At 47.6% G+C, this 15038-nt stretch overlaps 1 protein-coding gene across 1 annotated transcript in view; it reads right to left on the bottom strand.

Annotated features, from left to right (window-relative positions):
- Positions 1–808: 808 nt before the first annotated feature.
- Positions 809–15038, bottom strand: part of Rab27 (RAS oncogene family member Rab27) — a 139933-nt gene continuing 125703 nt past the window's right edge. The window contains exons 3-5 of the mRNA XM_065424015.1: positions 14314–14477; positions 8481–8867; positions 809–4566 (exon numbers count right to left, since the gene is read on the bottom strand). Coding sequence (XP_065280087.1) covers positions 8495–8867; positions 14314–14477 — 537 coding nt within the window. The 3' untranslated portion in view covers positions 809–4566; positions 8481–8494. The remainder of the gene's footprint in view (positions 4567–8480; positions 8868–14313; positions 14478–15038) is intronic.

The following is a 15038-nucleotide window of genomic DNA, read 5'->3' as shown; positions in this document are numbered from 1 at the left end:
ATTGATTTATTGACTGATTGATTGGTTGATGGATTGATATCTTAAATATATGCACAAACATTGGAATCGCGAACAAGCACATGACGCCTCGTTATAAAAATGCAACTTCCTAGCTTTCGTTTTCGTCGGCGAGTTGTATGCATCATTCAACGTGTCTGTCCAGTAAAAAACCAAGCAGAACCCGGCCAACAATGTAGACAGTTGAAGTGCTGTTCATAATATCGGTCTAACGCCAACGATCTAACGGTGTAGTTATGCGCGCAAGTGACCATGAAACGCCATGTGCCTCGTGCATTCCAACTTTGTACCACCGCAAATGGGGAGGACCTTTATGTTCACTTTTATGAAAGGGAATATTTTCACATAATAAATGTAAACATCACTCTTTGCTTTAAATAATGGTAAGTTTGTTTTGACTTTGGATGTTCTGAATACTTTCGTCAGGCCTAAAATTGAAGTCAACCACCGTAGAACCTGAAGGAGCACATTATACAGAACAGTGTCACCGGGTGTAACGTTACGCCGTTGTATGTAACATTGCGTCTGACGTTGAGGAATAACGCATATTACCGCTGTAAATTTTAATAAAATTGGTGTTACCTCGAGGCCCAATGAAAAAATGACGAAGACAGCCGAACCTGCATGCCTGTTGCCATTGTAAGGTAAAGAGCGTCGGTTAACTTTAAAATGCAAGCTTCACGCATTGCTTAGTGTAGCCCTCACGCATTCCTTAGCGTAGCGAACACGCTAACCTTTCCAAGTAAGAAAGATTTGTGGCCTATGCAAGTGCTTCACACAGCTGCAGTGGTTCTTCTTTTGCAATTCATTTTTATTCACACTCAACAAGTATAACAGAAAGTCTTCTCGACGTGCCGCTTACAGCCTCTTGGGCAGAAGATTTACTCGTAACATCAAAGCGAACGCTTCGAGTCGCTTGTGTCTGCGATGCCGGGAAAGCTGTGATCGGGGTCCGCGACAGCTATAGCCCCGCTCCCGTCACGTGGCTTTCCACGCACTTCGGCATGCACACACACAAACACACCAACGATGACGACGATCTGCGCAGTTCGCCTTTCTTTCTTTTCTTTCTTTTTTTTTTCATTACGTGGTCAGACATAAGGGACCGCGTACGCACGACGTCACACCACTGGCTGCACTTACAGGCGTCATACTGTCGGAACGACTTGAGGCACGCAGGGTTTTTTCGGACACCGGGAAGAAAGCGCTTTGGATGCACGCGCGCTGTGAGGATTGCAGGGAGTGACTGCAGAGACGCGGTGGGAGTGGGATTCGCGTGCCGCACGGCAGGGCATGTTGCTGTCACGTGCGCGAAGCTCGTCTTGTCTCAAAACCTCATCGCTCGCGGTGACCGTAGTGTAGGCACTGCTACGCCCCGAAGTTGGTCGCGCAGACCACCAAGTTGCCGTGAGAGCGTGTTGCGGGCATGTGTTACGATTTGCTGAAATCTCGATAGAATAATTGTGCATTGGCGGTGACAGCGCAGCGGGCGAATATAAACGCCACGAAGCTCGTAGAGCCAGACGCGAAGGTCGTCAGATTTGTGATACGCAATTTCACGTGCCTAATAGTCGCCAGCGTGCTTTCCAGTAATTTATGTTCGTTAATTTAATGGCGAGCACGGAACACGGAAGCAAAGCGCAAGCGTTCCTCATCTTGCAGATGGAATACCTTCTAGACGACGGCGCTGTCATGAGTTCCATTACGAGTTCCGTTACGTGTTGCTCGTATCTTGTAGATTTTCGTATAAGAAAAATAACGTGTACGTGGAAAGACACACTCCTGTGTTGTTCGAAGATTTCATTGGCATGCACACGTAAACAGCAACATGCCCTGCCGAGAAGTAAATGCGAGTTTTGTAGGGCAAGGTGTCGCAAGGCAAGGTTTTGCAAGGCGAGTGCAGTAAACAGGAATTTGGAAAAAGCTGTATCGAGATGGGTGAGCAGGCACACAGGTGCGAAGCGTGAAACGCAGGACGAGGTGATTCACAACTACAGGAAGCGTCTTGGTAAAGTGATTGAGAATAGTGTTCTTTGGCAAGGAAATTCGTCTTCATTTGCTCGCGATAGCTCAAGGCGATGGGCTGTTAATAGTTTATATTTTACCAGAATCTACTGCAGAACAATGTTTTTAAACTCATCCGAAACTGCCAAAGGCTCAACATACGGCGTCAATATTTATCAGAAGCGTCTTACTCGCGATGATAACTGCGAACTCATTTGAATTTGGTCTCGCAAAAGCGTATGCAACGATCGCAGCAGTAACACTATCATAAATTCATTTATAAAACTTGCCACTCTTCTAGGCTGAGGTAATTACAAAATATCTTAACAGTCAGCATAGGTGACTAGCATTTGATTTGCTTTATTCTGCTTAGTGTGGTGGATTGTCAGCATTTGTGCAGGCTAATCATGTCAGCGGTATAAACTATCCGGCACGCGGTCACATGCGATGCTCTGTGAGGCGTCTTTTTAAGTGGACACCGGCAATGCGCTGAACAGCGTTTTCGTGGAATGTGTTTTCGTGGCGCCGACGTCAGCGCCGCGAAAACTGTGGCGGCGCTGCGTGAAAACCGAATCCGGCACAGAGAGACCAAGATGTGGCTTTGAAAGATCGTGCAGCGGACCAGTGCCTCGTCCGAACCCTGTTGGCAGCAACATGACACGGAAGAAGAAGAAGAAAGAAAAAAGAAAATAAACTGAAGTGCAATTACAACGTGTGCAGGGTGACACACCATTGCGATACCACACACTGGAAACCGACGTTTTTAAAACAATAGGCTCTCCGACTATAGCAGTGCCGGTGCTGTGTACATGGAGGAGGGAAAAAGATAGGAGAGAGCATTACGTCATGCAGCCAGCCTTGACCAGCGAACGCTCCGTCAAGCTCATACATTTGCTCAGTGGTGGCCCAATACGTCACCTCTCGCGTCGAGATCACGGAGCAAGAATGCAGATTTGCTGAGAAGTTTGGTTCCCTGTACCTATGCCAGTAGTTTTTATTCGGTGACGAGGATGGTGGTGATGATGATGATGATGATGATGATGATAATGATGCTTGTTCAGCTGCCCTGCCGCGACTTTGCCCACAGAGCGCGAACACCGAAACCAACCGACAACTTTGGCGAGTGATCACGTGTTCGGCCAACAGGTTTGGCTTCAGTCTCGTTGCGTTATGCTTCCTCCTATTATTTCCTTCCTCCATGACTGTGTACCCTTGGCAAACGAAAAAATCCTGTATCGAATCTTCTTCCACGTATTTCACGTATAGAACAAAAGGGCAGTGCAACCATACCAGCGTTATGAAGAATAGAGTGTCTGGTCTCTTCAAGCAAATGTCACCCTAGGCTATGAGAGACGTCGCAGTTAATGAATGAAGATCACTTGACAGCACAGCTATGGCTGTTTAAGAAGTGAGTGTACATAAAATTCAAGACGGGTGGCAGATGGGTATACTCAGTCGAATTGGCTTCTCAGACACTGCTGCGGTATATCGTTGCAGTCATTAGCTTAGACAGCTTAGAAGGTTCCATAGAATTGACAAATCCGTTCCAGCGCCAAAAGCTTAATGCCAGACCATCTGTCTCGCAGTGCGGTCGACTTCCTTGTGCTTTTACCCTTATGTATCCTTGCACCTGTATATAGGCACGCTCAGGAAATAAAAAATAAAAGAAGAAAGAATACGGTTCGGCATCCGCTACAAAGCTGCAACACGCAACACCTGCGTCGCCTCCCGCACGCTGGATTAACGCAGAACTGCAGAAACATATCTAGGCATTGTGCTGACCAACAAATAGTATACATACGAACACGTGCTTGATCAAACCGTCGGCACAAACGACAATGATAACTCCTGTTGCACGGTGTGGTGCACCTTATTTTACAGGCTATCAGTGGCAGAAATGTCACAGATGTTAGAATATTGTCGAAAAGTTAGTTTAGAAAGTTAAAACAACACCACGTGATCCTATCTTTGTACCTCGCGCCATAATTTCAGGGGTTGGAAAGAAAAGAAAAAACACACAGCTTCCTGTCTTGCCATCGTGAATGCACGAGAATGTTTAGATTCTTTGCAGCGAGTCGGAGGGGATGCCGGTGCTAATATCAGACATATCTGGTTTAGCTATCCTGACCACCTTAAAGAAAAAAAAAATATAATCACAGAGCAGGTTAAACAATTGGAAAAAAAATGCGACACGAACAAAAAAAAAAGGGGGGGGGAGAGGGGAGGACTAGAAGACCACGGCCTCTTTCTCGCAGCCAATAAAAACACTGGTAAAGCTTGGTCCAGAAAGCCCGACCCCCTGCAAGTGGCCAGCATAAACCATAACGTTGCGCCACACACAGCCAACCAGACCGGCGCCCTGAGAGTCTCTTGGGATTTCTCCGGACACAAAATGCACGAGCTGGAGAGAGATGTGCTGCAGGGAGGAGGAAGGCGCCTCCTCCAGGTGGGGTTCGGGTGATCTCGGCGCTGCCGGACACCAGAAGGGTTTTGGGGGCTTGGCAGCAGGAGGAGGAGATCGCCTCTTGACTGTGGGCATCGTCCCTGCGAGTGAAAGAGTGACATGATGTGATGTGCGAAGAGCAAGTTGGGGCATGTTGATGAGAGAGAGGGAGAGGAGAGGACATCGCGAACATCATCAGCCTGTTTTATGTCTATACCTCGAGTCCGGTGCCTTTTTCAGAAATTACAATCGTTGCAGTCCATCTTAATCTCACTCTCTGGATATATTTTATTAATGTGGTGCGGTGTGGGATATGTACTACCTGTTTGCAATAAGCGCAGTGAGTCTGCCTGCAGCCCTGTTCAGTTTGGAATGTGGCAGTGGGAATCGCCTGCGTCCTAGATAGTAATGTTTGGTAACGTCATTGTAAGTTATTAAACGATCTCTATGTTCCCTGGCTTGATGTTGAACGGCTCGGTTGTGACCATTATGGTTAGCAAGTCCTCGTGCCAAGTCATGAGCAACCTCATTGAGGCTTACCCGAGTCTCGTTCACTTTCCCCATATGCGCAGGAAACCATCGGATTGCAGTTCTCATAATCCCGATGTTTCAAAAAGTTTAGCTGCAACTCCAGCTACGTAGCCTTTATCAAAACCCTTTATAGCGGCTTTTGAATCACTGTTAAAGCAGACCCACTTATTACTCCTGATGGCTAGAGCTTGCCGCTTGTTTCGCCACCGTGGGGTCCTCGGTAAAAATAGTGATATCATTTTGTACGTTCCCTTGAGGATTTGATACAATGGCCGTACATGCTTCTTTACATTTCACCCAGGCAGCATCAACTATATCTGCCAGTTGGTTCGGCTGCTCTACTTCCTGCAAGAGTGCTTTAGCTCTTGTCTTTCTCCTTTCGATATTATATTCTGGATGTATGTTTTTGGGGAGAGGGTTGGTTCTGATCTTATTCCTAACTTCAGTCCTTAATTCTACCTCAGCCTTTATTGGGATTCTTGATATATTCAGTTCTAACCCTATTGTGTGTAATATGTTCCTACCAGCTCGTGTGTTTGTCAATCTTTCGTGTTGCGCTAGCTGTTGGGCCTCCACGATTTTTTCCGTTGTGTTGTGCACCCCTAGGCTCATGAGTTTGTCGGTTGCAGCGTTGGTCGGTATCCCTAGGGCTACATTATCAAGCTTCCTGAGCGTCACACGAAGTTTGTTAAGTTTTGCCTGCTTCCATTTGAATAATCCAGCCATATAAGTGAAGTGACAGAGAGCAAAGGCGTGCATTAGCCTCAAAGTGCTGTCTTCCCCTAAGCCTCTGTGTCTATTGGTAATTCTCCTTAGTAACCTGACGACTTTAACTGTTTTATTCGAGATATGTTGTATTGTTTTACAGTTAGCATTGTTTCCTTCTATGTGATACCCAAGAACCTTGATTTTTTTAACTAACCTATATTGCGGATCCTTCATGAGTGTATAAGCACACTCTTGGCTAAGCTTCCGGAGTGTAACCTCTTGGTTTACGATCTTTTCTGCGGTGTTTAATGACCAATAGTTCTGATTTGGCTGCCGAGCATTTCAACCCCATGTCTTTCAGTGTGTTCCCTACAACATATAAAATTTCTTGTAATCTGGTCTCTGTCTGTCCTACATTACCCTTGGTACTCCATATGGTTATGTCGTCGGCATATACCACATAATGTATACCCCCAATTTTCTCAAAATTTCTTGCAACCTTGAACATTGATAAATTGAATAGCGTGAGTGAGAGCACAGCCCCTTGTGGAGTGCCTCTATTTCCCAAGTTCTTAGCTTCTGATTTAAGCTCTCCCAGCAATGTAGCGGTACAGCGTGTTTCTGAAGTCATGTTTATTAACATGAGTAGTGATCATTCTGAGACTTCCGTTCCTTCAGCTATATGCGACATATATGCGACTATATGTGACATCGTTCCCCTTTGCTATGGCACTAGATTGCCAAGGTCGCCCATGAGCTTGGCGGCATGAGGGCTACTGTATGACGCCGACGCAGTGACGACGATGTAATGACGAAGAAGGAATGATATCGATGGAATGACAATGACGGCAAAACGACAATGAGATCACGCTTCTTAAATGATGGCGATGGTATAACAACGAAAAGCTTGAAGACATGAAGACAACCTAATGATGATGATTGTATGACTACGATGGCGTGGATGACGATAAACGGATGACTAAACTAGAACGATGTCGCGACCACGATGGCCATGACTGCCATGGTACGACAACAAATGCATGACAACGGCTGTCTGGCGAAGACGCTGTGATGACGACGGCATAACCGCAGTGACACAATCTCGATTGAATGACGACAGAATTATTACGATAGAATGACGAAGAAGGAATGACACAGATGGACTGACGAAGGCGGTACGACGCCGATGGCTCGACGACAATGAAATGACATTACTGAAGTGATGACGATAGCAAAACGACGTCATGACTTCGATAGCATGGCGACAGTGGTATACGTCGTCCGCATCCTCGTCACGACGTCACGATGGTAGCGTGATGACGTCGTGGCGAGAGTCGGACATCAAAGCTAGAATGACGACGACGACGAAACGACGGCGTCACGAGGATGCTATGACAACGAATGCACGACGACGATGCAATGACAACGATGGTAAGACAATGGTATGAGTTCAATGGGATGACGACGAGTGTGGGGTGACAACGACATGATGGCAATTGTATCACGAAGTCTGCATGACGACGATGACGTGATGGGAGTCGATGACGAAGCTGTAGTGAGGATGATGAAGTGACCATGATGACTTAACGATGATCGCATAACAACGGATGCATGAGAGCGAGTGTCTGACGACGATGCAATTGACAACGATGCCGCGACAGTGAGCGAAAAAACTTCATTGGAGCCCCGGCGAGGACGCGAACTCTTCGCGCACCTGGCTAGTCCCACGTCGGGACCGGGTGGCTATAGCCATGACAACTGCGGCGCATAATCCCGATAGCATGACGCCAGCACTATTACGTTGGAATGACGAAGAAATGACGTCTATGGAGCGACGAAGGTGGTATCACAAAGACGGCATGTCGACTATGGGATCACCTTTTGAGGTAATAATAATGACCAAATTTCAACGTGGCGACGACGGCACGACGAAAGTGGTATGACGACTGTATGATGACAATGGCGCGATGGTGGCGGCATGAGGAGAGTCAGATGACGAAGTTAGAATGACGACGATGAAACGATCACGATGGCATCACGAGGACGATAGCACAACGAATGCATGATGACGACTGTATGGCGACAGCACAATGATGACGAAGGCTTGACGAGAGGCGAATAATAAAGGTGGAATGACAAAGACGCAACGACTCCGACGGCTTCACAATCACGAACACATACCTAGTGGTTCAAGCTATTAGACAACTTGGATCATTGGAGGCGTAGAAGGCGTGACGACGATGGCACGACGAGAGTCAGATCACTAAGCTAGAAAGCTGGAATGACGACGATGGTTCAATCACGACGGCATCAAGACCACGAGCCTAATGGCCGAAGCTGGTAGACAACTTGGGCCACTGGGTGGGCGTAAGAGGACGGATAGATAGATAGATAGATAGATAGATAGATAGATAGATAGATAGATAGATAGATAGATAGATAGATAGATAGATAGATAGATAGATAGATAGATAGATAGATAGATAGATAGATAGATAGATGCAGTAATAGGTCACTAATAGGTCACTAATGATAGCGATCGGCGTGAGAACGAATCCATGGCCAATCGTGGTTGACGATTTACACTAGAGAAGTTCTGTGAATATGGGCCTAGGTTTTCGGAGCGCTGTGTGCTAACGTAGTGCTGCAACGGCACCTGGCAACAAATCCGGTCGCTCGCAGAGTGGCTTCGAATATTTTGACAAAGACTCAGCGACTCAAAGACGACTCAGCGCGAAACAGCGCCTGCGGCGGCTGCACTTCACATGGGGCTCACCGTGCAGCCTAACACTAGCAGGTGCAGCCATTGTGGGTGGGCGGCAGCGGGTCCTCGCCGGGGGCCCTTCGCAGCGGGTCCCCGTCAGTGAGCGGAGACCTTGGGCCCGCATGGTGCGGCAGCGCCTGGCCCCCTCCGCCGCGGTCCACGGTCTGTTGGATGCGGCGCATGACCAGCTCGAGCAGCGCGTCCACGGCGCGTCCCACGTTGTGGCCCGTGGCGGCGCTCGTCTCGAAGTAAGGGAAGCCATGCTTGGCGGCCTCGGCCCTCGCCCGCTCCTCGGTCACTGCACGTCCTTCCTCCAGGTCCGCCTTGTTGCCGCAGAGCACCACATCCGGGTTCTCGCAGTACGCGTGCGTGCGCAACTGCTCGAGCCACGAACGGATGCTGTTCGAGGAGAAGAGAGCGACACGTGAATCACGTATACAGAACTGCTAAAAAAAAGCACCACAACAAAAGACCCATACTGCACTGTCTCGCGCCCAGAGTGTGATGCGGACCTGCGGCAACACGCTAAAATGGAACTCATCGAGCTGTCGACGGCAAAAAAATATTGCTAGCTAAGGTGGGTTTAAGAGTTTGGGGAGCGGGTATTATTTGGTGCAGACACGACGACTTTCATATAGTGGCTGACTGAGCTGGTTCGCGATGCATAGTTCAAAAGCAGACACAGTCTTCGTCTGCCTGTAAGTTGCGTTTACTTTTCGCGCTGTTCGCTCGGAACCGCAAGTGTCTCGCTATCGCGGCGGACCCGAACAATTTATTGGCAGAAGTCTGAAAGGTGGAGCTATCAGCACCTCCACATAATTTTCTTCCGAAGGACTTGCTGCTGCTTAGCTTCGATGATTCTGACGAAAGCAGGCGTATTCAGCAATGCATGAACATGATTCAGAAACCAAAGATGTTAGTACACCGACAGCGACAAACATTGACACGCGCGGCATTTTCAGGTCACCGCGCTATGACAATATATAAGTACTAAAAAATTAAGATACTTGAGGAAATCCTGGCGCTAGTGTCTACGGCAGGTGTAAGCATGGTGGTTCAGCCAGCGTAGGAATGAATGGTACAGTACATGGATGTGCCTTAACTTCGTCTTTCTTGCCTAAGAGGACTTTGCGACTTTGCTAATTGATCAAATTGTTACGGGTAGAAGCTACATGCTGTTACGGGCGATGGTCAGAAGACCAACACACCTCCATCGTCATCATTATTAAACGCGGCTGTAAGCTAAGCTGTGGGTGCAGGGAGAGAACGAGGAATACGAGAAGTCAGAAGTAGGAAGATGGCGGCTATAGGGAATGCTATTAAAAGGTATAGTGTTCAAGTCGGTATGGGGCGCCGTTGCAATACAGAGGACATATTTACAAGGCAAGACGCACAACGCTGTCGCAATGGTAGGGCTAGTAGCACGCGCACACCATATAGCTCCACCGTCGTCTTCGTCATCGTACAAGCACTGAACACAGCATCGCCGCCCTTGACAATATTTAACAAAATGCCATCAGAAGGGGAGATAACAATGCATGAAGTATACCACAGCCGCTCGATCAAAAACACACACCTGTGCAATGTTGATCGAGCAGCCGTGACCATACAGAGCCGCTGACTATGGCAAATAAGTTCCGCGGAAATTCTTTCGGAGAAACCTTTGCAGCTTCGCGCTGTGCTGCCGAGTGATTGACCATTTTTCCTCCCTTCACGAACGAAAAATTGTCGTAGTCAGGTGATAAGGTAAAGCGTCCATGCCAAAAATGCGTCGATACCGTGTTCTATACTGGGACCAGGAAGGATTTCTTTTCCACTGCGATACTTTCTTTCTGAAAACCGGTATTAGCTTCCTTTGTATAGCTTCGTCATGTTGACTGGTGTGTGACGATTTTTCTTCTCTCACGAATATCCGTTGAACTTGAAGTGGTGTGTGGACATTATGCAACAACCCTCGTGTTCAAGGTGAAAAAGGTTTATCTTCTTTGGTTTTACCAATATGAGGTGCTATGAAAAAGTTGCGGGTGCGATTGCTTTGCGCGATAGCTGGAGGCAGCATTCGTTTAAGTGGAGAACCGGCCGGACAAACGGCCTTCATCAGTCATTGCGCCAGGAGGCATCGTGTTGTGAACATCGAACGTTGTATTGCACAAGCGACAGCGTACGTGCGCATCTTTGCGCCTATTGCGTGGACTGCAGCTACAGCAAGAATATAACATTAAATTATGTGCCGAAATGCCAAATCAGTAGTAACTTCATTCGAACCATCCAGAAAGCCTATGAGGAACCGGCATTTGCTGATTTTAGCCTGACGAATACTTTTAGTTCAGCGCATCGTTCATGTTGTGCCTGACCATTTCAACGTAAAGGCGAGTCACACAGCAAACTAGCTGCTATGCTTGCATTACAAGTGCTTCACACGCAAAAGAAATGCCCAAATACAAGACATGGGGCGCAAACTAACAACTGCTATATTTGTTGAGCGGCGCTCGCGTTTCAAAAGTGCAAGTGCAGTGGAAGAGGATGCACATAGACCGCCAGCGAGTATGATTAGCGAAGTTTCTGAGAAAAAAGAAAAAAGAACGAAAGAAGGGAAGAAACTATGCTTATGAGTCATAAATATAAATGAAAATTATTCGCAATGCTGGTCCCATTGTCAATGTGCCATATGGCAGAATGCAGCAATTCCGAGTTTTGTTTCCAACATTCGCGGTACTGCTGCGAAGTTGGCCTTCCGAAAGCAAGGAATCATGTGGAACTCTGCTATGCAGGGCGTCGCATTGAACCGGAACTGATCCGAAAGCCGTAGCTGAACCGTTATTTTCATCCGAACCGGATCCGATTCAAACCGATACTTCTTCGGTCACTTTGAAACCGAGCCCAAGCAGAATTGAAGGAGCCGTTCCGGATCGGTTCCATCCACCACTGGTTCAGCCTACGGTATATGTATACTCCTTGCGGAAATTCTACCATCGCGCGTGTTGCTGCACTGACGAGAGCAAGCGATGATTCTTGCGTCAGTTCAGCGCAGCGCGCAGAGAGCTGCCTCGGAAACAGTCAAATGGCTCACCACAGGCATCCTATTGGCTCATTCAACCTCCGCTTTCACAATTGGCCAAGTTCGCATTGTATATCGTTTCAGTCAATCTAGAGTTGCGCCACGCACAGCCTCGTTGGCTTCAATTGATAATCAGTAGCTTTCCCTGGGGCATAGTCTGATCTTCGGGGTGACGTAAGTATACACAGCTGTGTTTCGGCGTGCATCGCGCCAATAAAACGTCCGCGTAGTCTGCCGTTATTGGCGGCACTTTCAACGCGCAAATGCTTTCGTCGTCTAGGAGTGCATTTCGCCTGGGCTCCTTCCTGGATTCTGCCAGGCGTGCTGCTCCTAAAGAAAAGAAAATTCTGGGATATTACGTGCCAAAAATCACGATATGATTATTAGACGCGCCTTATAGGGTGGTACTCCGGATTAATTTTGGCCCCCTGTGGTTCTTTAACATGCATCCAATGCACGGTACACGGGCGTTTGGTAACCAGGGGCCAAACAGTGATGGTAACCCCGTACACGGGGTTACCATCAGAGTTGATACCTTACATCCTGGTTTTGACCAGGGGGCCAAACTGTATATGGTCTTCGTAGAAGAGTTGAGACTCTGAACGATGTCTCTTTAGAGGGCTAGACTATTGAGGCACAATAATGCTGAAAAGTTATGAGATGTCCCGGAGACGACAATTGGCACAAACGACCAGAAATGCGACGCAGGATCAACTGCGTGCTCCGACGCAACAATACATTCGCTCACAGAGCGCTGAAAACCGGCAAGCTTTCTTGCGGTAACAACCAAAGCCAGCGTCATTCGCCTGCACAACGAGCATAGACTCCTGAAACTCGTTCGCAAAGCTTGCAGAGCTGTTTTGCTGGTTGTCGATTTAAAGTCGTTGATGAGGGCTACCGCGAATAGCTTAATTAATAGGATGATCATGTTTATTGACGGTATCTCCAATAAAGTTTTTAATAACAACAACAACATGGAGCTTTCAGAAAAATGAAAATATGGATGGAGCAGTACATATGCTGCTGCACAAGGGCCCACAATCATTGGTGTATTGGGTATTCTGTTACATCTTGGCCTAAAACTGAAACATTTTTATAGCACTTCGTACATTTAGGGAATACATCACAGGAAAAGTAGAAAAGAATACAAAGACTCCGTCACGTGGTAATATACTTTAAACCGACTTACACCCTTTATGTTTCTTAAGAGTGCAAATCTGTCTATAACTCATACCCTTACACCCGCAAGGGAGCGAGTTATAGACAAAAATATCTCTAAGGGTGTTAATTGGTGAACATTGTATAGGGCGCAAGTGAAAAAATAAATGAAAGTTAGAAGTGGGTTGGGAGAATTGAGTTTTCATTGACATATACAGATATACAGTTCGACGAATTGCTACGCTTCCACCCTGGCGACAGACGGATTGGATTGGATTGGAGAAACTTTATTTATGCCTGCAGTTGGGCGCTCGCGCGCCCCGACGAGGGCCTACGTCATCCTCGAAGTTGCGACAGACGGAAAGAACGGCCGCGAGCTGCACGCCAATGCACTTTCGTGATGGGGTCTGGGCAGTTGGGATAAATTTCCGTGCTCAGGTTGCGAGCCGGTCGCTGGACAAATTGGTCAACTTGTCAGCCCATAAAGGGTTCCTGTTAACTTCGGCCTGTCACCCGCCAGTATACATTGCTGTAAAAAAGTAAAGTTTCTTCATACTGACGTATAAAGCGATGAGTGGGTAAAACAATTATAGAAGAAAGTTAGGTGAGTTGGTGCGTATTCCACGATTGAGACATTTTCAACTAGCACTAAACAAACGCAAAACGAGAGCGAGAGACGCACACGACATGGCGCTATAAACATGAACTGTCGTTTGACGGTCAAAGTTGAAGCACAAGCTCGTGCCCTGTGTGCTTCTCATTCCACATGCCTCAATTTCCATATGTCTCTGCGGTCGACGAGACAAGCAGTACACAAATGGGACCAAGAAATGAAATTTTGTATGCCTCACAAGCTCAAAAGAATCCAAACAAGCATGGTACACCGGATTCGCCTTGGTGTCGCATTTACCAACTGTTATAGGCATCTGATAGGTTGCAGTGATGCTAGCCCAAACTGTGAATACTGTAAGGTACCAGAAACACTTGATATTTTGCGCGTGTCCCGCTTGCGCGCAAGAACGACAGAAACTGGTCTCTTCCATTGCAAACCTCGATAAGAGGCCGCTATCAGACGAGTTTCTTGTAGGTCCTTGGCCTAATGCAAACAGAGCAGCCCTGATAACAAGTGCCGCTATAGCCTTCCTCCAAGCCACTGGGCTTGACGCACGGCTTTAGAGATGCCACAATTCTGTGAACTTGTACATACGTATCTCTTCCTCGTACCATTATCATCATTCATCAGCCCCTTTCCTCCCCGTCCCTTTTCCACAGTGTAGAGTAGCAGGCCAGAGAAAGTTATAGCTGAGGTCAAGCTCTCTGCCGTTCTGTAAATCTCTCTCTCACTCACTCACTCTCTCTCTCTCTCTCTCTCTCTCTCTCTCTCTGCGATCGCACACATCCAGCGAGCGCTGGATCTGTGCTAAGAAAGTGCTCTGAAATTAGGCTGTCGCAACGCGCTAGCGACAAACGAAACTTGCGTCGTCACCCTCATCATCAAAATCACCATTCTCGTCTTGTGCGTCGGTCTAGTTTGGCACTGCACAGATTTGTCTCTAGTCTAGAACATGCGCGCTGCGCGCGCGCGCGCGGCTTGCCGGCCAGGAGCCTCGCGTGTGTGCGTACACCCACCTGAGAAAGGACTGCTCACTAGTGAGGTCGAAGAGCACGAGGAAGCCCATGGCATCTCGAAAGAAGGCCGTGGTCAGGCTGCGGAACTTCTCCTGGCCCGCCGTGTCCCACAGCTGCAGGTAGATGCGCTGGCTGCGGCCGCCGCCCTCGGGAGAGCGGTACGTCTGCGAGGGAGAAGCGGTGGTCGAAAGGGGGAACACGGGCGTCGGGAACGCGTCGTATACGTATAGGGGTGTGCGTAAACAGCGACTGTTGAGAGGGAATCCAACACGAACCAAATAAAAATAAATTGGGAATAAAAGAAATGTTTGATGTTTAGATGACGTTGGCCGGCTACTACTCTTAATGCAAATAATGAACGCCAGAGGTATAAATAAATTACATAAAAATGCACTCAAACCTGAAGTCAACTCACACACATAATCTGAAAGTCAAACCACATGAATAGGTGAAACACAGTCTTAAGATCCGGTGCACACAACTAAACTAAAGTCGGGGCACAGAAGGGAATGCGGAATAAGTCGCTTTTGGAATAGTTTTCGAATAATGAACAGCTGTTATCACCATTATTGTAAAACAATGTTCAGATCCCAGTATTAATCACGTGAGCAAGAACCCGCCGTGGTTGCTTAGTGGCTATGGTGTTGGGCTGCTAAGCCCAAGGCTGCGGTTCGAATCCCGGCCACGGCAGCCCCATTTCGGTGGTGCGAAATGTGAAAACACCC

Source organism: Dermacentor albipictus, chromosome 4, assembly GCF_038994185.2.
Source record: "Dermacentor albipictus isolate Rhodes 1998 colony chromosome 4, USDA_Dalb.pri_finalv2, whole genome shotgun sequence".
In the NCBI taxonomy this organism is placed as follows: domain Eukaryota; kingdom Metazoa; phylum Arthropoda; class Arachnida; order Ixodida; family Ixodidae; genus Dermacentor; species Dermacentor albipictus.
The sequence above is the reverse complement of the archived record's forward strand: the minus strand, read 5'-3'. Positions and strand labels throughout refer to the sequence as shown.